Here is a 27,692-nt window from a genome sequence, read left to right as displayed (position 1 = left end):
CTTCTAGCTCTCTGTGTGTTCCAACAAAGTTGGTGCCATTGTCTGTTCTGATACTTGTTACTGGGCCCCTTCGACAGATGAACCTGCGCAGGGCATTGATGCAGGAATCAGTATCCAGATAACTAGCAACTTCTAGATGGACAGCTCGACTCACAAGGCAAGTAAAGATCACACCATACCGCTTCACATGAACGCGGCCTCGCTTCACCTCTATGGGGCCGAAGTAATCTATGCCCACATGGGTGAAAGGCGGCAAATCAGGTGACACCCGATCTTGTGGAAGGTCGGCCATCTTCTGTTCTCCAGCTCTAGCTTGCATCCGCCTGCAAAAGACACAGCTCTTAAGGATCTTCCTTGCTAAAGAGTTGGCACAGGGTATCCAATATCGCTGGCGAAGTCTAGAAAGCATGTGACCTCTCCCAGAGTGGCCAACCTGCTCATGGATATGGAGTAAGATCAGTCTAGAGATGTAGGAGTCTTTTGGAAGTATCATAGGATTCTTTAGTTCCGTAGGCATAGCAGCTTTGCTTAACCTTCCTCCTACTCTCAGAATGCCATTGTCAACAATTGGATCAAGCTTACAGATTGAGCCACTTCTCTTGGCACATTGTTTTCCTTTCACAACTAGTGCAATTTCTTGTTTAAAGTGCTGTCGTTGTTCAAATCGGATGATGACCTTTTCTGCTTCATCTAGGTCATCCACAGACAGACTTTCTTTTCCAAACGTCAGTTTGAACTTGTCAATTTGTTCCTTCAGTGAGTTTGTCAAACTCTGATCTGGATCAGTTTGAGAGAGAATTTTCCTTTTCTGGCCTAACTGTAGAAGACGTTTCTTCAGTTTCAGCATCCAGGCAACTGCTTTCTTCAAGCTGTTCCATGTTGAATAGTACTCAATCAGTTTGCTGGTTGGACTCTTTTCTTCCACACTTGTACTGTTTACGATTACGTCTTCCCTCACCTCTGGATCATCCGGAGGGATGGAGTTAAGCTCCTCGGGGACTTTCGGCCATTGAGTTTCTGGTTTCTCCAGGAATTCTGGTCCATTGCGCCATCTCTTTGAGTTCAGGAACATTTCAACATGTAATCCTCTTGAGGCATCATCGGCTGGGTTGTGTTTGGAGTTCAAATACCTCCACTGTTTTGCTTTCGATAGGTCACGGATCATAGCAACCCTATTAGCCACAAAGGTATGGAATCTCTTGGTATCATTGCGGATGTATTTTAGCACAGACTGGCTGTCCGTCCAAAAAGTTGACTCCTCAAGTTCAATCTGGAGCTCCAACCTTAACATCCTGTCCACTCGCACTGCCAATGTTGCTGCAGCAAGTTCCAGTCTGGGGATTGTCATCTGCTTGAGTGGAGTCACCCTTGATTTCCCCAGAATGAATGCAATGTGAACCTTTTCCATACCGTTTGTGAACCTGAGGTAGCTTGCCGTGCCATAACCTTGTTCACTTGCATCACCGAAGTGATGCAGCTGTGCCGTCATGACTTGACCAAAGTTCTCAGGCTTCATACACCTGTCTATCTGGAATCTGGAGAGCTGGTCCAGCTCTGAGAGCCATTTCTGCCATGAAATAGAGTGTTCTACAGGGATGACTTCGTCCCATCCACACTTTAGCTTGCAGAGCACTTGAAGAATTTGCTTTGCCTTTAATACAAATGGGGCGAGGAAACCTAATGGATCATAAATAGAGCTGACAGTTGAGAGAATACCTCTTCTTGTAAGGGGTCTGTTCTTGACAGTGACTCTGAAGGTAAACGCATCACTTTCAATGTTCCATCGGATTCCAAGTGCTCTTTCAACAGGCAGCTTTTCTCTGTCCAGGTCCAGTTCCTTTATCTGCTTGGCTTTGTGTTCATCAGGGATAGAAGCCAGCACAGTCTGGCTGTTGCTGACCCACTTGGTCAATTTGAACCCACCCTGAGAGCACAAAACCCTGAGGTTTTTTGTGAGGGCTATGGCTTGTTCTTCTGTGGCCACTGACTTGAGGCAGTCATCAACATAGAAGTTGGACTTGACTGTTTGAATCACCTCTTCATTGTACCTCTCACAGTTGTCTTCTGCAGTCTTTTGCAGTGCAAAGTTTGCACAACTTGGAGAGGATATAGCACCGAAAAGATGAACCTTCATTCTGTACTCCTCCAATCTTTTGTTAGTATCACCGTCCGGCCACCATAGGAATCGCAGGAAGTCTAAGTAATCTTCATGGACACGTACTTGATGGAACATTCCTTCGATGTCTGCCATCATGGCAATGTGCTCTTGCCGAAATCTTAGCAAGACTCCTATAAGCGTGTTTGCCAGGTCAGGGCCTTGAAGGAGTTCACTGTTAAGAGATGTACCTTTATAGGATGATGAACAGTCAAACACTACTCGTATCGTTCCTTTGCGCTTATGGTGAACGGCGTGGTGTGGTATGTACCATACCTTGCCTTTCTCTCTGAGGAGCTGTTCTTGTGGTACCTTCTCGGCGTAACCTTTTGTTATCATCTCTTCCATGAAGCCTTTGTACTCTGCAGCGTAACCTTTGTCCTTCTTGAACTTCCTGATAATATTTAGAGCCCGCTGCTTTGCCATGTCACGATTGTTTGGCAGGACTACATCTTTTTTGCGAAAGGGCAACGGTAAGTAGTAGTGATGGTCTTTGAGGGTTATGGAGCTTGATACGATCTCCATAAACCTACGATCCTCAGCTGACATCTCACTTTTCTCTTCATACCCTCTCTCAGGGAAGTCATGGTTGTACTGATTTACAAGAAGAACCCCCAGGTCGGCCATTGAGATACGATTGGCCATCACCGTAGGATTCCCAGATTCTTCTGCCATGGTACAATTGTTAAGAGGACCGTTCATCACCCATCCAAAGAGGGTTTTCACTGCATACGGTCCGTTGCCTTGACTATTTATGATTTTCCAGGGTTCCATTGCCTTTGGAGCATTTACGCCAATCAGGAGTTCGACGTCGGCGTCAATTTCCTTCAACTGAACCTCTTTCAGGTATGGCCACCTTTTGAGATCTTTCTGAGTGGGAATATTTTCTCTTGTCACTGGGATCTTATTTTGGGTGTAGACCTTTGGTAATGCAAGAAATGTGTCACCTTCCACATTGCCAATCTCTAATCCAGATATCTCAAAGCTCTTGGTAGGACTCTCCTGCCCCATTGTGCGTAGCAGAATTTCAGTCTCACTGCCTTTAGCTTGCAACTGCCTCATGAGTCTCTCTGTACAAAATGTTGCTGAGCTACCAGAATCGAGAAATGCATAGGTTAACGTAGACCTGCTTCCATTTGCCATCTTTACTTGAACTGGCACAATCGCAAGTGCACAATCTGTACCGGCCCCGGTATCTTCACCAGCTTCCAGTGAAACAAGAGCACTGCTGACAGTCTCCTCCCGCTTTACTGCTACACCCTCGTATCGGCCTTCAGAGATCTAAATCTCTCTCTTCCTTCAATGTGCAGGATCGTGGGGTGCTTTCTTTGACATTTCTGACAGGTCATCCTTCTTTTACATTCTTTGCTTAAGTGTCCTCTCATCAAACAGCCAAAACAAAGGCCTTTTGATCTCAGAAACTCAACCTTGGCTTCGTGTGGCTGTGCCTTCACCTGTTGGCAGTCGACCAGGAAATGCTCACCAGCGCAAAATACACATGAGATACTGGGAGAATCAGAAGGGTAGGTGCCTGGTTTCTTGACTTTGAATGTTTGTTCTTTTAGAGATTTTTCAGGGTCACAATCTGCCACTACAGCTACTGCAGTGGCAAAGCTGCTTCCCCTACTCTTGGACTTGAACTGCTGCTTAAAGTCAGCTTCTGTTTTGGTTTTAAAAAACCTTTTGTTGATCAGTGGATCTTGGATATCTCCGTACAAAGGATCCTGCAGTATTTTGGCCTGTTTTTCCATGAATGTCACAAGGTCACTGAACTGGGCCCTCAGGTGGCTTCTCTCTAAAATATCACATGCCGTAGACCTCCATTTTTCCCTTAGTTTGTAGGGAAGTTTTGACATGATCAACTTTATGTTGGAGGGAAGATTAAGCTCTTCCATGTTCTGTAAGTCTTGCATAGCGTGACAGCATCCTCTAAGATAGAGTGCATAGCCACCCAGTCCCTTTCCATCATCCGGTTTGATGTTTGTCCAGTTCCAAGCTTTTTCCATGTAAGCAGTGGTGACATTGATTTCATTGCCAAAGTGTTCCTTTAACAACCTCTTAGCCTCTTCATAGCCTCTTCTGGCTTCCATATGCAGACAACTACGGACCAGATCCTTGGGCTGACCAGAGGTGTACTGTTCCAGGTAATAGAGCCTATCCTGGTGACTGCTGGTCTTATCTTCTATACCATGCTCAAATGCACGCATAAATGGCCTAAAGTTTAGAGGATCACCGTCAAACATAGGTATCTCCCTAACAGGGAGTGTGGCCTGTTTGTGCTGTAGTACAAGGAGGTCAGCAATTTCATTCTGCCTTTGCATGACAGTAGAGAGGTTATCATGGCTGATACCCGCAGTGTTGATTCCGTGTTGATTGCTAGACCTTGATGTTGGCTGCTGAAGGGTGTGGTTTATGGCTGTTTTCTGAATAGGTTTTGATGGCTTTGTGGTCGGTTGTAAAACTCTTTGTAGCGGGGTCTTTGGAACTGCACCTAATGCAGCAAACTCAACAGGTGATGGTTCAGGTTCCTTATAGACCTCGGGTTCCTGGTTCTCAAAATAAGAGTTCATTCCATCTTCTTGGCTTAGAAAATGGGCTGCCACAACATGGGATTGAGAAGTTGAGTCACTCTCCAGGACCTTCAGTTTGGCATTATATGCTGCTATGTCCGTTTCCAGTGCCATTTTTTCCATCCTAACATTCAGTTGAGCTTTCTGTTGTTCCAGTTGAGCTTTCTGTTGTTCCAGTTGAGCTTTCTCCAGTTCCAATGCATGCTTGTCCTGTAATGATGCTTGGCGAGCTAGTAGAGCTGCTCGTTCTGCTTCAGCTTTTAGGCGTGCAGAGGACACTGAGGAAGCAGTCTTAGAATACTTTGTTTTACTTGATGTTTTTGACACATTGGAAATGCTGTCATGTGGTTCAATGAGCGTTTGTGGCTCAATTTCAGCTTTTTTCCATATTTCCACCTCTTTCAGGAAATGTTCATAAGTTCTCATTCTTGGTTGATAATAGTTAATGCTCTCCTGTTCGTGTTCCTCCTCTGTGACCAGCTCTAGCACAGAATCATGAGCATTCTTAAAGTCATTGAGAACAGCATGAAATGCTTCAAGACTCTCATCCACAGTTTCAATGTTTCCTCCATCAACAAGAAGGGCTTTTATTTCATTCATTTTACGTGTACACACTCCAAGTTTGCCTCTCCGGGCTGCATAGAGTGAATTTAGATGCTCCTCTGCCCTCTCCAGTGGAGTCTTATTTGGGATTTCATCCTCCATCATTCACTTTTAGTAAACTCAATTTACAATGACACAGTTGTTGGTTTTTGATTGTTAAACGTAATGCCCCTTTAGACCTCCTTTAATGCTTTAAAACAGTCCTCCATTTCAGCATATTGACCCATTTTGAATGTGCAAGTTCGGCATTTTATATGCGTTTTAAACATTTCATCCCATTATCAGTTGTCCCTTTAATGAAGTTTAAACACACAGTTGGTTTTAGATCCTTAGATTGCATTCGTTGCATTGCATTTACACGTGAGGCCAAATATTAGACATAAGATTAACCTACATTGTGCGTAGGATCTCAGTGTTACCCAAACTTAAACTTCTTAATTGTTTTCACAACGCTGTGTTTTGAATTCCATTCCCAAGTTGATCAAACATTCCAATTAAAAGCACGTTTGCGCTTCCATAATATGCATGATCAAACGATCGCATTGAACAGGGCAGCTCATTCATTCGCAGTGGTTACTCACGGCTGGCGAATTCTAGGAGTTCAAATCCTTCCAAGCGAGCTGTCCTTGAGATCCGAATGCAATTACAAATACAACAATATCCAGCGTGTGTCCGAACCGGAGATTTCCTTCGGATAGTAATCCTTCACGGAGTTTTTTGACTTGATTGTAGTGGCTTCCTTTCGTCTTTACCATAGCCACTGCCCAAGCCTGAAGCGGGGTTGTTTGGTACGCATACAGTCCACACTCAAGGTTTCCCAAACGGCCAAACATTCGATGACATCCAGGGATATGGTGCAACAAAAATGTTTATTCTTCTTTTATCTAACAAATAAATTATTCTCCAATCAACTTAAAGCAGAGAATACTTGATAAGGAAAATACATATTATGACCTGTATGTATGTTTGTATGTCTGTATGTATGTATGTCTGTATGGTCAAAAAACTATACCGCTCCCGCATCTAGCAAGGACTCCCCCTCCCGAAGGCCCAACTTCCTGCCTTTATCCTAACACACTTACCACAATACAATGAATAGGCAAGAGGGAGGGCCAAAAACTGAGTTACACTAACAACAAATGAATATATCTCAAATCAGGTAAATATAAATCATAATGGTACGTACCTAATATTTCATCATTTACATTAATATTTAATATATTTACACAAATACACATGGAGCTCCATATGTTCAGTCTTTTACGCAAATATGTCCAAATCGGCTCTAACAAAGGGGAAGGGTCAATGAATACTGTCTGTAAAGGGGAAGGGTCAATGAATACTGTCTGTAAAGGGGAAGGGTCAATGAATACTGTCTGTAAAGGGGAAGGGTCAATGAATACTGTCTGTAAAGGGGAAGGGTCAATGAATACTGTCTAAGGGGAAGGGTCAATGAATACTGTCTGTAAAGGGGAAGGGTCAATGAATACTGTCTGTAAAGGGGAAGGGTCAATGAATACTGTCTGTAAAGGGGAAGGGTCAATGAATACTGCTGTAAAGGGGAAGGGTCAATGAATACTGTCTATTAAGGGGAAGGGTCAATGAATACTGTCTGTAAAGGGGAAGGGTCAATGAATACTGTCTGTAAAGGGGAAGGGTCAATGAATACTGTCTATTAAGGGGAAGGGTCAATGAATACTGTCTGTAAAGGGGAAGGGTCAATGAATACTGTCTGTAAAGGGGAAGGGTCAATGAATACTGTCTGTAAAGGGGAAGGGTCAATGAATACTGTCTATTAAGGGGAAGGGTCAATGAATACTGTCTGTAAAGGGGAAGGGCCAATGAATACTGTCTGTAAAGGGGAAGGGTCAATGAATACTGTCTGTAAAGGGGAAGGGTCAATGAATACTGTCTGTAAAGGGGAAGGGTCAATGAATACTGTCTGTAAAGGGTCAATAAATACTGTCTTTAAAGGGGAAGGGTAGATGACTACTGTCTTTAAAGGGGAAGGGTAGATGACTACTGTCTTTAAAGGGGAAGGGTAGATGAATACTGTCTGTAATGGGGAAGGGTAGATGACTACTGTCTGTAAAGGGGAAGGGTAGATGACTACTGTCTGTAAAGGGGAAGGGTAGATGACTACTGTCTTTAAAGGGGAAGGGTAGATGAATACTGTCTGTAATGGGGAAGGGTATGTTTGTCTGTGGAAACCCTTTAAAACTCTGTTTCTATTCCAGATGATGGTCTCTATCAGTGTCTGGTCTCACAATAGTGCCACAATCATCTATCATTTAGGAAATTGTTGCCTTTGCGTTGGGGTCAACTGTTGACCTAATGAATATTTTGTTATACAGGACATCTGTGTGTCTGGCTACTGTCAATAAGTACAGCTGAATGATGATTAAATACATTCCCCCTCAGCACTTAAAGGAAAATTACATCGAAACGCCTTTTGGAAATACAGCCGTTGTGATGCATTTTGAATTACATGATGCAGCGTTTTGCAATATATAATTCAAATTGCATCATACCGGCTGTATTTCTGTATTTTGAAAGTTACATATCTTTAAAACTTGATTGCTGACGTGCAAAACATTTTGGGATTATATCAACAATGGACTAATTAAATAAATACCAAAATATGGTTTGTGTGTGGAGTTTTACTTTAATGTCACTATGGGAAACAACTCCCAACCATTGAGCTTGAGTTTGAATAGTTTTCTTTCACATTGTCACAGGGTTTGCAAAATAACTGACAGTTTTTCCCAATTGTTAACACACTAAAACTGGCCCATGAGGCACAATGACCCAAATATGTTACCCATTTAGCAGAACCAGAAAACCAAATCTGCAATACTACTGGCACAGATTGAAATTCTATAACAAACATTTGGCAAAACAGAACACACAATTGTCTACATTTTGGCAGAACCTTCACAACTAAAATCTCTTGTGTTCAAATTAAAAACAACACTGTTCAACCAGCTAAGCTCAATTACCAATTGATCATTTTCACTCTTCACATGTTCAAACACTATTTGCATAAATGTTCAACTTTGCAATCAAACCTTTGGTATGGACAACAAGGCCACAGGTGAGTACTCCTGTGTTTGGAGAACAATGGAAGCAAACTTAGCAGGGAGAGTTGGAGATAGAGGTGAGGAATAAGGAAAAACAAGGAGAAGAGTCTCGGCGACTGTGGTGGACCATGTGGTCAACCATGGCTTGACCTTGAGAGGCTGGGCAGACCATGTGGTCAACCATGGCTTGACCTTGAGAGAGGCTGAGCAGACCATGTGGTCAACCATGGCTTGACCTTGTGAGAGGCTGGGCAGACCATGTGGTCAACCATGGCTTGACCTTGAGAGAGGCTGAGCAGACCATGTGGTCAACCATGGCTTGACCTTGAGAGAGGCTGGGCAGACCATGTGGTCATCCATGGCTTGACCTTGAGAGGCTGAGCAGACCATGTGGTCAACCATGGCTTGACCTTGAGAGAGGCTGGGCAGAGAGTGCAGCCCAATCTGAGCCACTTCACCGTAGCTTCCATCATCCGGACATCCAAAATGAGAAGAGGTTTGTACTGCAGACATCGGACCTCTGTACTACCTTTACTACTTGACAGTAGTACAACATAAAGCACAGTAAAGACTGTAGATTCCAATACATACTGTAAAGGGAAACAAAGTAAATGGTTCATGTATTACTGTATGTATGACATTGGGAGCTATACTACTTTGTAACATGTTTATCTTGTATACTGTATTACTGTAGTGTTTACTGTACTGTATGCTATTTAGATGTTATAGAACTGAAAGACGACCACCACGTACGTACATGGTGGTAGAACATGTCTATTTACAGACAAACAGGAGCCCTGCCATCTTCCATAACAACAGAGTGAGTTTATCAACCACAGAACCCATCCTTAACAAACACCATCTCCAGATGAAGCACATCTACAGTCATATTTGAAAGGAAAGGCCAAAGATTGAAGGATAAACAATACGAATATGTGCAAGTAAGCAATGTTCTAGTATTACACTCTAGAAACATCAGAGACCCATTGGTGTTGCCAGTGAACTTTACTATACAGCAATTGTAGTATTTTCTGTCATTTTAGAGAATCATGGAGATGGACGCAAGTCCCATCCCCCAGGAACTCGTTCATAGATGAGGCTGGATTCCATTTAGTGAAGTCGAGGAGGGGAGGAAGGGACATCATTGGTCAACGCGCCATCATTAAGGTGCCTGGCCAGCACAGGGGAAATGTCACCACATGCCCAGCCATGAGCCATAATGGGGTCCTCCACCGCCATGCCACCCCAGGGGCCTTACAACACTGCCCATCTCCTTCATTTCCTGAACACCTTACATGACAATGTTTTTCAGCCAGAGCAGAGAGGGCCGGGTGATCCTGAGCAGAGAGACACCAGGTGACCCTGAGCAGAGAGACACCAGGTGACCCTGAGCAGAGAGACACCAGGTGACCCTGAGCAGAGAGACACCAGGTGACCCTGAGCAGAGAGACACCAGGTGATCCTGAGCAGAGACACCAGGTGACCCTGAGCAGAGAGACACCAGGTGACCCTGAGCAGAGAGACACCAGGTGACCCTGAGCAGAGAGACACCAGGTGACCCTGAGCAGAGAGACACCAGGTGATCCTGAGCAGAGACACCAGGTGATCCTGAGCACAGAGACACCAGGTGACCCTGAGCAGAGAGACACCAGGTGACCCTGAGCAGAGAGACACCAGGTGACCCTGAGCAGAGACGCCAGGTGATCCTGAGCAGCAAATATAAGTTTCCATCGGGCTGCTCAGGTCCGCAACTGCTTCCATGACCATCCCAGGTTTACAATTCTCCCACCATATTCCCCATTTCTCAACCCCATTGATGAGTTGCTTTCAGCATGGCGGTGGAAGGTGTATGTTCACAAACCCCGTGAACGTACGGCCCTTCTCCAGGCAATGGCCTGTGGTGACATTCCAGCAGAGTCCTGTCAGGGGTGGATGCGTCATGCCAGAAGATATTTCCTCCGCTGTCTGGCCAAGGAGAATATCACCTGTGATGTTGATGAAAATCTGTTGCTGGACCAAAACAACAAACATTGTTTTTTGCAATGTGGTATTTGTTTCTTGACTTATGATTTTATACAGTTTATCTATACCGTACAGTTGATCTAATATATAGTAGAGTATAGGCTTATTTTTCTTCCTTTGCATATGCAAAATATATTTACTGTATTTTAGCATTTTACTGTGTGCTTACAGTATAATGTTTGACATGTATTGAGTCACACACAGACAATATACAATATAACAACATCTTAGTCTTTAAACTGAAATAGGTTCTGATACTGTCACTCCCCCTGATCTGTTTCACCTGTCTCTGTGCTTGTCTCCACCCCCCTCCAGGTGTCGCCCATCTTCCACATTATCCCCTGTGTACTTAGAGCTGTGTTTTCTGTTTGTCCATTGCAAGTTCGTCTTGTTGGTCAAGCTTACTGTCCTGACCCTGAACCCACCTGATCACTCTGCCTGACCCGGAACCCACCTGATCACTCTGCCTGACCCTGAACCCACCTGAACACTCTGCCTGATCTTGAACCCACCTGAACACTCTACCTGATCTTGAACCCACCTGATCACTCTGCCTGACCCTGAACCCACCTGATCACTCTGCCTGACCCTGAACCCACCTGATCACTCTGCCTGACCCTGAACCCACCTGATCACTCTGCCTGACCCTGAACCCACCTGATCACTCTGCCTGACCCTGAACCCACCTGATCACTCTGCCTGACCCTGAACCCACCTGATCACTCTGCCTGACCCTGAACCCACCTGATCACTCTGCCTGACCCTGAACCCACCTGATCACTCTGCCTGACCCTGAACCCACCTGAACACTCTGCCTGTCCCTGAACCCACCTGATCACTCTGCCTGACCCGGAACCCACCTGATCACTCTGCCTGACCCTGAACCCACCTGATCACTCTGCCTGACCCTGAACCCACCTGATCACTCTGCCTGACCCTGAACCCACCTGATCACTCTGCCTGACCCTGAACCCACCTGATCACTCTGCCTGACCCTGAACCCACCTGATCACTCTGCCTGACCCTGATCCCACCTGATCACTCTACCTGAGCCTGCCTGCCTGCCGTCCTGTACCTTTGACTCTGTTGCTGTAATTAACATTGTTACTTCGACACGGTCTGCGTCTGGGTCTTACCTTTATCCCGATAGATAGTAGTGTTTTGAACATGTCACATCGGTGTGATCTCAGTTGTCACTAAGTTAGATTCATTTGATGTATGTGTGTCTCCTTTCGTATTCAGAGTTTCGCTTTGCGCCGGGAGTACATGATCTGGATCGCTGTGTTTCATTTTGCAAGACGTCTGTGGGGTTTGGGGGAAATCGTTTTTGTGTTTAGAATTTTGAGTACCTGAGATGTAGTTTCAGAGAACGTGTCTCAATAAATACAACTGGGAAAAACTGTAATACACGTGTGGTCGGAAAGTAATACAGTACACAGTACACAGTACACAGTACACAAGGACACACACAGTAAGCACGAAGCCGATTGAAGTTAACGTGCAACAAACCTGGATAAGGTAACTGGATTGGTAAAGGTTGAAATGGTTGGTACATAATACGTAGTTACAGAAACGTACACGGTAAATCTTGCAGTGAAAACTCAATCCATGTCAATGCAACAAAGCACCACTATGCTGTTTAGCTTGTATGCTTCTTCTTCATTCAACAGCAACAGTGGAGCGTAATATAACGGAGGCACGTTAAAACACAGTCACATACCGAGCCTCCTCATGCATTCGTTTCATCGAAACACATCCACACTTACAATACACACACACACGCACACACACACACACACACACACACACACACACACACAGTAAACCTAACGGTCTTGACTCCCCCTCAGCTCTTGAAGGCACTGTGTTGTGGTCCGTCTCCATAGCAGCAGAGCAGCATATAGTCCACGGTGTTCAGATCAAAGTCTCCTGACTGGAAAGGGGGGGGGGGGCTTAGATGAAACCAATGAGAGGCATTGGCCAATGACTCTCACTGGCGCCCCAGCACACTTCAGCCCAACGACCTTCCTTCGCCATTAGGAGACCGCTCCACGGTAATAGCATTGTCAGACTGACGTTGGACAGTAGACCTCACAGGCTGCAGGAGAAGAGGGCTACGGTTTGAACCCTCCTTTCATCTCCTCGACCTGGAACTATTAAAAAAAAAAAAAGTATCATTCTAACCGAACAGCAGACTGTGTGACAACTTAAGATGATGACAAGTTGTTAATTCCCGAGTCCAAGAAAGAGAGGAAAAAAGAGAGAGGAATACAAGTGTAGTCTAATGTATAGTTTGAATGACCTGGGTAAAGTGATTTTCTTAATGTATCATTATGGTCACACCATCCATTGTTGTTTCTGTCTGGTCAATGATATTTATGTATGCAATCTCCACTCTGTCTCTCTCTCTCTCTCTCTCTCTCTCATATATATATATATATATATATATATATATATATATATGAATGTGTGTATTGCATTTGCAAGGTCCTTGCCTCTGCTGTCTGTACAGTATGTTGGGTTTCCATACAGTATGTGTGAAATATCTATTGTTCCAATAAGTATGGTAATGTTTGAAATACTGTGTTTGATTCTCAGAACGTGTGTGTATTTGATCATGTAGGTGTATTTAATGTTCAGTAATGTGTCCCTGTGTGTATTTGATCATGTAGGTGTATTTAATGTTCATTAATGTGTCCCTGTGTGTATTTGATCATGTAGGTGTATTTAATGTTCATTAATGTGTCCCTGTGTGTATTTGATCATGTTGGTGTATTTAATGTTTATGAATGTGTCCCTGTGTGTATTTGATCATGTAGGTGTATTTAATGTTCAGTAATGTGTCCCTGTGTGTATTTGCCAAGAGTCATAAATGTAATGTCTGCAAACAGACCCCGACAAGAGTCATGACTCAACAGTATCCATGGAAACTGATCCTTTGTCCCACAATCCTATCTCCCACATAGGTTGTCTGTTACTTCCGTCTCTTCTTGTGTGGCCTTGCTTTAGTGCCACTTGATGAAGAACCCGGTGGCTATTAACATGCACCAATGTGTTTGGTCCAATGGTCTCTGTGTCAGTGTTTCTGTGATTTGAGTGAGTGAGGGAAAAATCCTTGTTTCAGTCACATGAATTCAATCCCCTGGAATTGAAGAAGCTTCAATATTTGAGGCTCTGAGTGAAGTGTCAGAAGGTTAATGGAGATAGTTATAGTATATTTGTTGTTTCTGCTGGGAGAGTAAGAGGATGAGTGTGTGTGTCTGTGTGCGTGTCTGTGTCTGTGTGCATGTCTGTGTCTGTGTGTGCATGTCTGTGTCTGTGTGTGTGTGCATGTCTGTCTGTCTGTCTGTCTGTCTGTGTGTGTGTGTGTGTGTGTGTGTGTGCGCGTGTGTGTCTGTGTGTGTGTGTGTGTCTGTGTGTGTGTGTGTGTGTGTGTCTGTGTGTTTGAGGAAGAGAGAGATACAGGGAGTGAGAGAAGACATGTAATTTGCTTGGTTATGTGTGTGTACATGTGATACATGCAAGTGATTTTGAAGTGGGCAGACATGCAATGATTTGAAATGCCAATTTTAAAAAATGAAACAAAACAAATGATAGCGTTGTTCACCTGTTGTTTAAAAAAAAAAAACTCTTAAGAAACATTTCAATAAAAGTCATATACGTTTCTATTTCATTTACAAAAGTACCAAAACAAAACCCATAAGACTAGATTTACAGAAGGGCTAGTGAGTGAAGAGACACAACAGTAAGACTAGGAAGGTTTAAGGTTACACACAATATCACGTGGCGGTAAAGTCCATGGTGGGATCAGGTGGGAGAATGAAGAAGAGAAGATTTGGTGGCATTTGGGTCCATCAAAAATGAATACATTTAAAATGTAAAAAACATGAGGAATGTACATTGCCAACACAAGTTCTAAAGTGTCATGTCATCGTAACGTAAACAATAAAGACAAAAAAATATACTGTAAAGTGTTCTAAAACAGGGTAATTTGAGGAGGATTGTTTGGTCAGGGAAAACTAATTCTGAATCATCAGCTACATCCTCTACTTCAGGGCTGTCCAACCCTCTTCCTGGAGATCTACTGTCCAGTAGGTTCAGTCCAACCCACTTCCTGGAGATCTACTGTCCAGTAGGTTCAGTCCAACCCTTTGCCTGGAGATCTACTGTCCAGTAGGTTTTCAGTCCAACCAAGTGGTGGAGGTTAATAGTTCACTGTCTCAGGCAAAACCAATGAGTTGTGGCATTCCACAGGGGAGCGTGCTTGGGCCTCTGCTGTTTTTATTGTATATTAGCGATATGAAAGATGCTTGTTCTTGCCGTCTTTTTCTTCATGTGGATGACTCTACACTTCTGGTGTCTCACAAAAGTAAAACTAGATTGGAGAGCATACTTAGCACAGAGCTTACTAGCATTAGCAAATGGCTTGGAGATAATAAGCTATCTCTGCACTTAGGGAAAACTGAAGCAATTATTTTGGGATCCAGACCTAAATTGAGTAGGTTCTCTGAAATCAGAGTGGAGTTAGGGGGTGAGTTGCTGACTACTAAAACCTCTGTTAGCTACTTTGGATGCATCCTTGATGGAAGCTTGTGAGGTGTGAGCATGGCCAATGAGGTGCTAAGAAAGGTTAATGCCAGGGGGGCTTATCTAAACCTCTGAAGGGGAAGCTTCAGATACCCCAGAATAAGCTGATCAGGATAGTATTGAAGGTGAGTCCACGTATTCACATAGGCAGGAGCTGCTTTCAGGAACTAAACTAATCTATCCTGGAGATCTACTGTCCTGTACCTTTAAATACTTGTGGTCTATAGTTTATATTATGATATGAAAATGATGTGCTGTAACTGTGTTAGTGCAAGACAACAGGGTTGTTTTACGAGTGTTAAACACCTCTTTCTTTCATCCCTCAATATAAGGAATGCTTCATACTGATGGCATGACATTCACTATAGATACTGCTCCATGTCCCATACTATAGATACTGTCCCATACTATAGATACTGTCCCATGTCCCATACTATAGATGCTGTCCCATACTATAGATACTGTCCCATACTATAGATACTGTCCCATACTATAGATACTGTCCCATGTCCCATACTATAGATGCTGTCCCATACTATAGATACTGTCCCATACTATAGATACTGTCCCATGTCCCATACTATAGATGCTGTCCCATACTATAGATACTGTCCCATACTATAGATACTGTCCCATACTATAGATACTGTCCCATACTATAGATACTGTCCCATGTCCCATACTATAGATGCTGTCCCATACTATAGATACTGTCCCATACTATAGATACTGTCCCATACTATAGATACTGTCCCATACTATAGATACTGTCCCATGTCCCATACTATAGATACTGTCCCATACTATAGATACTGTCCCATACTATAGATACATGTCCCATAGTATAGATACTGTCCCATACTATAGATACTGTCCCATACTATAGATACATGTCCCATACTATAGATACTGTCCCATACTATAGATACATGTCCCATACTATAGATACTGTCCCATACTATAGATACTGTCCCATGTCCCATACTATAAATACATGTCCCATACTATAGATACTGTCCCATGTCCCATACTATAGATACTGTCCCATACTATAGATACTGTCCCATACTATAGATACTGTCCCATGTCCCATACTATAGATACTGTCCCATATTATAAATACATGTCCCATACTATAGATACTGTCCCATGTCCCATACTATAAATATATGTCCTATACTATAGATACTGTCCCATACTATAGATACATGTCCCATACTATAGATACTGTCCCATGTCCCATACTATAAATATATGTCCTATACTATAGATACTGTCCCATGTCCCATACTATAGATACTGTCCCATACTATAGATACTGTCCCATACTATAGATACTGTCCCATACTATAAATACTGTCCCATACTATAGATACATGTCCCATACTATAGATACTGTCCCATACTATAGATACTGTCCCATACTATAAATATATGTCCTATACTATAGATACTGTCCCATACTATAGATACATGTCCCATACTATAGATACTGTCCCATACTATAGATACTGTCCCATACTATAGATACTGTCCCATACTATAGATACTGTCCCATACTATAGATACTGTCCCATGTCCCATAGTATAGATACTGTCCCATACTATAAATACATGTCCCATACTATAGATGCTGTCCCATACTATAGATACTGTCCCATGTCCCATACTATAAATACTGTCCCATACTATAGATACTATCCCATGTCCCATACTATAGATGCTGTCCCATAGTATAGATACTGTCCCATACTATAGATGCTGTCCCATAGTATAGATACTGTCCCATACTATAGATACTGGCCCATGTCCCATACTATAGATACTGTTCCATACTATAGATACTGGCCCATACTATAGATACTGTCTCATACTATAGATACTGTCTCATGTGAGCAGGCCTTTCTAATCGACCTGGCCCGGGTATCCTGGAAGGATATTGACCTCATCCCGTCAGTCGAGGATGCCTGGTCATTCTTTAAAAGTAACTTCCTCACCATTTTAGATAAGCATGCTCCGTTCAAAAAATGCAGAACTAAGAACAGATACAGCCCTTGGTTCACTCCAGACCTAACTGCCCTCGACCAGCACAAAAACATCCTGTGGCGGACTGCAATAGCATAGAATAGTCCCCGCGATATGCAACTCTTCAGGGAAGTCAGGAACCAATACACACAGTCACTCAGGAAAGCAAAGGCCAGCTTCTTCAGGCAGAAATTTGCATCCTGTAGCTCTAACTCCAAAAAGTTCTGGGACACTGTAAAGTCCATGGAGAACAAGAGCACCTCCTCCCAGCTGCCCACTGCACTGAGGCTAGGTAACACGGTCACCACCGATAAATCCATAATTATTGAAAACTTCAACAAGCATTTCTCAACGGCTGGCCATGCCTTCCTCCTGGCTACTCCAACCTCGGCCAACAGCTCTGCCCCCCCCGCAGCTACTCGCCCAAGCCTCTCCAGGTTCTCCTTTACCCAAATCCAGATAGCAGATGTTCTGAAAGAGCTGCAAAACCTGGACCTGTACAAATCAGCTGGGCTTGACAGTCTGGACCCTATATTTCTGAAACTATCCGCCGCCATTGTCGCAACCCCTATTACCAGCCTGTTCAACCTCTCTTTCATATCGTCTGAGATCCCCAAGGATTGGAAAGCTGCTGCAGTCATCCCCCTTTTCAAAGGGGGAGACACCCTGGACCCAAACTGTTACAGACCTATATCCATCCTGCCCTGCCTATCTAAGGTCTTCGCAAGCCAAGTCAACAAACAGGTCACTGACCATCTCGAATCACACCGTACGTTCTCCGCTGTGCAATCTGGTTTCTGAGCCGGTCACGGGTGCACCTCAGCCACACTCAAGGTACTAAACGATATCATAACTGCCATCGATAAAAGACAGTACTGTGCATCCGTCTTCATTGACCTGGCCAAGGCTTTCGAATCTGTCAATCACCATATTCTTATCGGCAGACTCAGTCGCCTCGGTTTTTCTAATGACTGCCTTGCCTGGTTCACCAACTACTTTGACAGAGTTCAGTGTGTCAAATCGGAGGGCATGTTGTCCGGTCCTCTGGCAGTCTCTATGGGGGTGCCACAGGGTTCAATTCTCGGGCCGACTCTTTCCTCTGTATATATCAATGATGTTGCTCTTGCTGCGGGCGATTCCCTGATCCACCTCTACGCAGACGACACCATTCTGTATACTTCTGGCCCTTCCTTGGACACTGTGCTATCTAACCTCCAAACGAGCTTCAATGCCATACAACACTCCTTCCGTGGCCTCCAACTGCTCTTAAACGCTAGTAAAAACCAAATGCATGCTTTTCAACCGTTCGCTGCCTGCATCCGCACGCCCAACTAGCATCACCACCCTGGATGGTTCCGACCTAGAATATGTGGACATCTATAAGTACCTAGGTGTCTGGCTAGACTGTAAACTCTCCTTCCAGACTCATATCAAACATCTCCAATCTAAAATCAAATCTAGAGTCGGCTTTCTATTCCGCAACAAAGCCTCCTTCACTCAACAAAGCCTCCTTCACTCACGCCGCCAAACTTACCCTGGTGTGTTTACGGACATATTCAATCAATCCCTATCCCAGTCTGCTGTTCCCACATGCTTCAAGAGGGCCACCATTGTTCCTGTTCCCAAGAAAGCTAAGGTAACTGAGCTAAATGACTTCCGCCCCGTAGCACTCACTTCCATCATCATGAAGTGCTTTGAGAGACTAGTCAAGGACCATATCACCTCCACCCTACCTGACACCCTAGACCCACTCCAATTTGCTTACCGCCCAAATAGGTCCACAGATGATGCAATCTCAACCACACTGCACACTGCCCTAACCCATCTGGACAAGAGGATACCTATGTAAGAATGCTGTTCATCGACTACAGCTCTGCATTTAACACCATAGTACCTTCCAAGCTCGTCATCAAGCTCGAGACCCCGGGTATCGACCCCGCCCTGTGCAACTGGGTACTGGACTTCCTGACGGGCCGCCCCCAGGTGGTGAGGGTAGGCAACAACATCTCCACCCCGCTGATCCTCAACACTGGGGCCCCACAAGGGTGCGTTCTGAGCCCTCTCCTGTACTCCCTGTTCACCCACGACTGCGTGGCCACGCACGCCTCCAACTCAATCATCAAGTTTGCGGACGACACAACAGTGGTAGGCTTGATTACAAACAACGACGAGACGGCCTACAGGGAGGAGGTGAGGGTCCTCGGAGTGTGGTGTCAGGAAAATAACCTCACACTCAATGTCAACAAAACTAAGGAGATGATTGTGGACTTCAGGAAACAGCAGAGGGAACACCCCCCTATCCACATCGATGGAACAGTAGTGGAGAGGGTAGTAAGTTTTAAGTTCCTCGGCATACACATCACAGACAAACTGAATTGGTCCACACACACAGACAGCATCGTGAAGAAGGCGCAGCAGCATCTCTTCAACCTCAGGAGGCTAAAGAAATTTGGCTTGTCACCAAAAGCACTCACAAACTTCTACAGATGCACATTCGAGAGCATCCTGGCGGGCTGTATCACCGCCTGGTACGGCAACTGCTCCGCCCACAACCATAAGGCTCTCCAGAGGGTAGTGAGGTCTGCACAACGCATCACCGGGGGCAAACTACCTGCCCTCCAGGACACCTACACCACCCGATGTTACAGGAAGGCGTTAAAGATCATCAAGGACAACAACCACCCGAGCCACTACCTGTTCACCCCGCTATCATCCAGAAGGCGAGGTCAGTACAGGTGCATCAAAGCTGGGACCGAGAGACTGAAAAACAGCTTCTATCTCAAGGCCATCAGACTGTTAAACAGCCACCACTAACATTGAGTGGCTGCTGCCAACACACTGACTCAACTCCAGCCACTTTAATAATGGGAATTGATGGGAAATGATGTAAAATATATCACTAGCCACTTGAAACAATGCTACCTAATATAATGTTTACATACCCTACATTATTCATCTCATATGTATACGTATATACTGTACTCTATATCATCTACTGCATCTTTATGTAAAACATGTATCACTAGCCACTTTAACTATGCCACTTTGTTTACATACTCATCTCATATGTATATACTGTACTCGATACCATCTACTGTATCTTGCCTATGCTGCTCTGTACCATCACTCATTCATATATCTTTATATACATATTCTTTATCCCCTTACACTTGTGTGTATAAGACAGTAGTTTTGGAATTGTTAGTTAGATTACTTGATGGTTATTACTGCATTGTCGGAACTAGAAGCACAAGCATTTCGCTACACTCGCATTAACATCTGCTAACCATGTGTATGTGACAAATAAAATGTGATTTGATTTGTTTTAAAACTGATTATCCTACCGATCCTCGACGATCTTCGGCGATGTCATCAACAAAATAGCTTCCAATACTCTACTCAGCAAACTGGATGCAGTTTATCACAGTGCCATCCGTTTTGTTACTAAAGCACCTTATACCACCCACCACTGCGACCTGTATGCTCTAGTCGGCTGGCCCTCGCTACATATTCGTCGCCAGACCCACTGGCTCCAGGTCATCTACAAGTCCATGCTAGGTAAAGCTCCGCCTTATCTCAGTTCCCTGGTCACGATGGCAACACCCACCCGTAGCACGCTCTCCAGCAGGTGTATCTCACTGATCATCCCTAAAGCCAACACCTCATTTGGCCACCTTTCCTTCCAGTTCTCTGCTGCCTGTGACTAGAACGAATTGCAAAAATGGCTGAAGTTGGAGACTTTTATCTCCCTCACCAACTTCAAACATCTGCTATCTGAGCAGCTAACCAATCGCTGCAGCTGTACATAGTCCATCGGTAAATAGCCCACCCAATTTACCTACCTCATCCCCATACTGTTTATATTTATTTACTTTTCTGCTCTTTTGCACACCAGTATCTCTACCAGCACATGACCATCTGATCATTTATCACTCCAGTGTTAATCTGCAAAATTGTAATTATTCGCCTACCTCCTCATGCCTTTTGCACACAATGTATATAGACTCTCTTTTTTCTACTGTGTTATTGACTTGTTAATTGTTTACTCCATGTGTAATTCTGTGTTGTCTGTTCACACTGCTATGCTTTATCTTGGCCAGGTTGCAGTTGCAAATGAGAACTTGTTCAACTAGCCTACCTGGTTAAATAAAGGTGTTCTCAACTAGCCTACCTGGTTAAATAAAGGTGTTCTCAACTAGCCTACCTGGTTAAATAAAGGTATTCTCAACTGGCCTACCTGGTTAAATAAAGGTGTTCTCAACTAGTCTACCTGGTTAAATAAAGGTGTTCTCAACTAGTCTACCTGATTAAATAAAGGTGTTCTCAACTAGCCTACCTGGTTAAATAAAGGTGTTCTCAACTAGCCTACCTGGTTAAATAAAGGTGTTCTCAACTAGCCTACCTGGTTAAATAAAGGTGTTCTCAACTGGACCATCCTGGTTAAATAAAGGTGTTCTCAACTAGCCTACCTGGTTAAATAAAGGTGTTCTCAACTGGACCATCCTGGTTAAATAAAGGTGGAAAAAAAGAATAATAAAAAATAAAAAATGGCCCATATCATACTCATTTAAAGCTTCTTTTCAATCCGTTTTGTAGAAGTTTATTGTTACAACGTGATATAAATTTAAAGGCAATGTTCCCGTGTTAGCAGAGACTGCGTTCACGGTAAACTCTGTAATATGTCGTCTCAATGGAAAATGACCTTTACATTTCTATCGTCTGTAACGTCTCCATTATCCACATTTACTAGATCCCTTAAAGTGTGTCTTTTCAGTGGTTTATATCCCAAAAGCCATCAGGAGACTTTCCTACTTCTCAGAATAACCTCTGACCCTATCTGTGACCCTGGTCTAAGTCTTTCATCACATCACACAAACCCCAAGTTCAGTGGGCTGGCAGGGAGGTGATGGAGGGCAAGCCCATGGGATGAAGTTGGGCTCAGTGGGTGGATCAGATATGACTTGCCCTGGGGTGATGGGTCTGTGCGATGGGAGTGGCCATGAGACGGGTGCGGGCTGGTGGTGATTGAGGATGCAGTGGCACGACACACACACACACACGCGCGGTGAGATGTGGGTGGAGTCTGAAGTCATCATAACCTGGCGTGTACTTTGGTGATGATTTTTGGTGGAAGGTCCTTGATGGAGAGGTCCCCCGTCTCTCCCCCGCTATCCCCTGCCCCGTGGTTGGTGCTCTCACAGCTGCTCTGGGGCGACTCTGGAGGGGGCTTGTACAGAACACTGGCCAGCAGGAAGAACATCATGCCGAGAACCTGACGGAGGGAGGGACGGATGAAGAGAGAGAGAGAATAAGACATGCACTATGGTTAGAGGGAGAATATAATTCTCTCTCAGTTAAACAAACATTTGATATGGTCGTGAGAATGAAGAAAGTCCTTGAACACAATCCTATAACAGAATGAAATAACAGACATGTAGGCCTCGAGTTACCTTGTAGATGATGCCAGCGATGAGTGTATAGCGGCTCATGGCAGAGTTCTGGTAGAGGTAGCAGGAGCCCTGCTCTCCACACTGTTCCTGCCACAGCAGGCATGAGATGTCGATAACAGAGCCAAACGCTATCGGGCCTGGGATCCCACCTTCAGGAACAACATCACATTATTTACTTTTTATTTGATTTTAAATTTAAACTGTATTTGACTAGGCAAGTCAGTTAAGAACAAATTCTTATTTACAACGACGGGCTAAACCGGACAACGCTGAGCCAATTGTGCGCCGTCCTATGGGACTCCCAATCACGGCTGGTTGTGATACAGCCTGGATTCAAACCAGGGTTTGTATTGACGCCTCTAACACTGAGATGCAGTGTCCTAGACCCCTTGCACCACTCGGGAGCTTGTTGTCGGGACTCTCAAGCTACAAGGACACATGTATCAAATCAAAGCAAATTCAACAAGAGAAATGAAATACCTAGACTTCTCACCACGATCCACTGGATTCCCAGTCCAAAGGACCTCTGGCTGTCTGGGACACACCTGTAGGGGTCGACAGAGAGCACTTCAGATTCACAGTTCACACACTGAGGATACTATCAGACTGTTATAACAGAAATATACCACAGTTCACACACTCTCTTTTGTCTGTCTGCGCCGTACCCACCTGAGGGTAGCAGTGAGGGTATGTACCCACCTGAGGGTAGCAGTGAGGGCTAAGGTCTGTACGCACCTGAGGGTAGCAGTGAGGGCTAAGGTCTGTACGCACCTGAGGGTAGCAGTGAGGGCTAAGGTCTGTACCCACCTGAGGGTAGCAGTGAGGGCTAAGGTCTGTACGCACCTGAGGGTAGCAGTGAGGGCTAAGGTCTGTACCCACCTGAGGGTAGCAGTGAGGGCTAAGGTCTGTACCCACCTGAGGGTAGCAGTGAGGGCTAAGGTCTGTACGCACCTGAGGGTAGCAGTGAGGGCTAAGGTCTGTACCCACCTGAGGGTAGCAGTGAGGGCTAAGGTCTGTACCCACCTGAGGGTAGCAGTGAGGGCTAAGGTCTGTACGCACCTGAGGGTAGCAGTGAGGGCTAAGGTCTGTACCCACCTGAGGGTAGCAGTGAGGGCTAAGGTCTGTACGCACCTGAGGGTAGCAGTGAGGGCTAAGGTCTGTACCCACCTGAGGGTAGCAGTGAGGGCTAAGGTCTGCACGCACCTGAGGGTAGCAGTGAGGGCTAAGGTCTGTACGCACCTGAGGGTAGCAGGGAGGGTTAGGGTCTGTACCCACCTGAGGGTAGCAGTGGGGGTTAGGGTATGTACCCACCTGAGGGTAGCAGTGAGGGTTAGGGTATGTACCCACCTGAGGGTAGCAGTGAGGGTTAGGGTATGTACCCACCTGAGGGGAGCAGTGAGGGTTAGGGTATGTACCCACCTGAGGGTAGCAGTGAGGGTTAGGGTATGTACCCAGCTGAGGGTAGCAGTGAGGGCTAGGGTCTGTACCCACCTGAGGGTAGCAGTGAGTGTTAGGGTGTGTACCCACCTGAGGGTAGCAGTGAGATTTAGAGTTAGGGTCTGTACCCACCTGAGGGTAGCAGTGAGGGCAGGGATACTACACAGAAAGGTGAAGAAGATGATGATGAAGAGGAAGGTGAGGAAGGCTGGCATGTGACTACAGGAGCTGGTGCACTTCCCATCCAGAGCCAGACCCTCCTGCCCCGACGTGACGTTCCCCCCCACCACACAGCTGCAGCCCGAGTACACCTGACCAGGGGCACCAGACAAAGGAGACAGTCAGACAGAGTCAACATACACAGCTGTAGCCTGAGTACACCTGACCAGGGGCACCAGACAGAAGGAACAATCAGACAGAAGGGACAGTCAGACAGAAGAGACAGTCAGACAGAAGGGACAGTCAGACAGAAGGGACAGTCAGACAGAAGGGACAGTAGGGGAGAGAGAAGGGTCAGTCAGACAGAAGGGACAGTAGGGGAGAGAGAAGGGTCAGTCAGACAGAAGGGTCAGTCAGACAGAAGGGACAGTCAGACAGAAGGGACAGTCAGACAGAAGGGACAGTCAGACAGAAGGAACAGTCAGACAGAAGGGACAGTCAGACAGAGGGCTGCCTCGCATCTAGTCCTTTGCAGGATATATTTTTGGGGGGATTATGGCCTAATACAAACAGTGTAGTTATTCCCTCCGCAAGGCAATCAAACAAGTGAAATGTTAGTATAGAGACAAAGTGGAGTCGCAATTCAACGGCTCAGACACGAGACGTATGTGGCAGGGTCTACAGACAATCACGGATTACAGAAAGAAAACCAGCAACTTCGACGGACACCGACATCTTGCTTCCAGACAAACTAAACACCTTCTTTGTCTGCTTTGAGGATAACACAGTGCCACCAACACGGCCCACAACCAAGGACTGTGCGCTCTCCTTCTCTGGTGGCGGCGTGAGTAAGACGTTTAAACGTGTGAACCATCGCACCTGCTGCCAGCCCAGACGGCGTCTCTAGCCACGTCCTCAGAGCAGCTGACATATTCAATCTCTCCCTATCCCAGTCTGCTGTCCCCACACGCTTCAAGATGGCCACCATTGTTTCTGAACCCAAGAAGGAAGGCAACGGTAACTGAACTAAATGACTATCACCCCGTAGCACTTACTTCTGTCATCATGAAGTGCTTTGAGAGGCTAGTCAAGGATCATATCACTTCTACCTTACCTGACACCCTAGACCCACACCAATTTGCTTACCAACAGATCCACATATGATGCAATCACCATCACACTGCACTATCCCATCTGGACAAGAGGAATACCTACAGTTGAAGTTGGAAGTTTACATACAGCTTAGCCAAATACTTTTAAACTCAGTTTGTCACAATTCCTGACATTTAATCCTAGTATAAATTCCCTGTTTTAGGACAGTTTGGATCACCACTTTATTTTAAGAATGTGAAATGTTAGAATAATTATTATTAATTATTATTATTATTATTTATACAATTATTATTTATTTCAGCTTTTATTTCTTTCATCACATTCCCAGTGGGTCAGAAGTTTACATACACTCAATTTGCATTTGGTAGCATTGCCTTGAAATTGTTTAACTTGTGTCAAACGTTTCGGGTAGCCTTCCACAAGCTTCCCACAATAAGTTGGGTGAATTTTGGCCCATTCCTCCTGACAGAGCTGGTGTTACTGAGTCAGGGTTGTAAGCCTCCTTGCTCGCATTCGCCTTTTCAGTTCTGCCCACAAATTTTCTATGGGATTGAGGTCAGGGCTTTGTGATGGCCACTCCAATACCTTGACTTTGTTGTCCTTAAGCCAATTTGCCACAACTTTTGGAGTATGCTTGGGGTCATTGTCCATTTGGAAGACGCATTTGCAACCAAGCTTTAACTTCCTGAGTGTTTCAAATACTTGTTCTCTCCACTGTATATACAGTGCCTTGCGAAAGTATTTGGCCCCCTTGAACTTTGCGACCTTTTGCCACATTTCAGGCTTCAAACATAAAGATATAAAACTGTATTTTTTTGTGAATAATCAACAACAAGTGGGACACAATCATGAAGTGGAATGACATCTATTGGATATTTCAAACATTTTTAACAAATCAAAAACTGAAAAATTGGGCGTGCAAAATTATTCAGCCCCCTTAAGTTAATACTTTGTAGTGCCACCTTTTGCTGCGATTACAGCTGTAAGTCACTTGGGGTATGTCTCTATCAGTTTTGCACATCGAGAGACTGAAATTGTTTCCCATTCCTCCTTGCAAAACAGCTCGAGCTTAGTGAGGTTGGATGGAGAGCATTTGTGAACAGCAGTTTTCAGTTCTTTCCACAGATTCTCAATTGGATTCAGGTCTGGACTTCGACTTGGCCATTCTAACACCTGGATATGTTTATTTTTGAACCATTCCATTGTAGATTTTGCTTTATGTTTTGGATCATTGTCTTGTTGGAAGACAAATCTCCGTCCCAGTCTCAGGTCTTTTGCAGACTCCATCAGGTTTTCTTCCAGAATGGTCCTGTATTTGTCTCCATCCATCTTCCCATCAATTTTAACCATCTTCCCTGTCCCTGCTGAAGAAAAGCAGGCCCAAACCATGATGCTGCCACCACCATGTTTGACAGTGGGTATGGTGTGTTCAGGGTGATGAGCTGTGTTGCTTTTACGCCAAACATAACGTTTTGCATTGTTGCCAAAAAGTTCAATTTTGGTTTCATCTGACCAGAGCACCTTCTTCCACATGTTTGGTGTGACTCCCAGGTGGCTTGTGGCAAACTTTAAATGACACTTTTTATGGATATCTTTAAGAAATGGCTTTCTTCTTGCCACTCTTCCATAAAGGCCAGATTTGTGCAATATACGACTGATTGTTGTCCTATGGACAGTCTCCCACCTCAGCTGTAGATCTCTGCAGTTCATCCAGAGTGATCATGGGCCTCTTGGCTGCATCTCTGATCAGTCTTCTCCTTGTATGAGCTGAAAGTTTAGAGGGACGGCCAGGTCTTGGTAGATTTGCAGTGGTCTGATACTCCTTCCATTTCAATATTATCGCTTGCACAGTGCTCCTTGGGATGTTTAAAGCTTGGGAAATCTTTTTGTATCCAAATCCGGCTTTAAACTTCTTCACAACAGTATCTCGGACCTGCCTGGTGTGTTCCTTGTTCTTCATGATGCTCTCTGCGCTTTTAACGGACCTCTGAGACAATCACAGTGCAGGCGCATTTATACGGAGACTTGATTACACACAGGTGGATTGTATTTATCATCATTAGTCATTTAGGTCAACATTGGATCATTCAGAGATCCTCACTGAACTTCTGGAGAGAGTTTGCTGCACTGAAAGTAAAGGGGCTGAATAATTTTGCAAGCCCAATTTTTCAGTTTTTGATTTGTTAAAAAAGTTTGAAATATCCAATAAATGTCGTTCCACTTCATGATTGTATCCCACTTGTTGTTGATTCTTCACAAAAAAATACAGTTTTATATCTTTATGTTTGAAGCCTGAAATGTGGCAAAAGGTCGCAAAGTTCAAGGGGGCCGAATACTTTCGCAAGGCACTGTATTATTTTTTCCATTCCTTTACTTAGATTTGTGTGTATTAGATAGTTGTTGTGGAATTGTTCGATGACTTGTTAGATATTACTGCACTGTCAGAACTAGAAGCACAAGCATTTCGCTACACCCGCAATACATTTTTCTT

At 44.6% G+C, this 27,692-nt stretch overlaps 1 protein-coding gene across 3 annotated transcripts in view; it reads right to left on the bottom strand.

Annotated features, from left to right (window-relative positions):
- Nucleotides 1-21,626: 21,626 nt before the first annotated feature.
- LOC135527768 (solute carrier organic anion transporter family member 4A1-like) overlaps nucleotides 21,627-27,692 on the bottom strand; it is a 62,013-nt gene continuing 55,947 nt past the window's right edge. For all 3 annotated transcript variants that reach the window (XM_064956316.1, XM_064956318.1, XM_064956317.1), the window contains exons 9-12: nucleotides 24,062-24,240; nucleotides 22,973-23,037; nucleotides 22,493-22,641; nucleotides 21,627-22,314 (exon numbers count right to left, since the gene is read on the bottom strand). In XM_064956316.1, the coding sequence (XP_064812388.1) occupies nucleotides 22,135-22,314; nucleotides 22,493-22,641; nucleotides 22,973-23,037; nucleotides 24,062-24,240 (573 nt within the window). In that variant the 3' untranslated portion in view covers nucleotides 21,627-22,134. The remainder of the gene's footprint in view (nucleotides 22,315-22,492; nucleotides 22,642-22,972; nucleotides 23,038-24,061; nucleotides 24,241-27,692) is intronic.

Source organism: Oncorhynchus masou, chromosome 33 (assembly GCF_036934945.1).
Source record: "Oncorhynchus masou masou isolate Uvic2021 chromosome 33, UVic_Omas_1.1, whole genome shotgun sequence".
NCBI lineage: Eukaryota > Metazoa > Chordata > Actinopteri > Salmoniformes > Salmonidae > Oncorhynchus > Oncorhynchus masou.
Note: the sequence above shows the minus strand (reverse complement) of the source record. Positions and strands in the feature narration are given on the sequence as shown.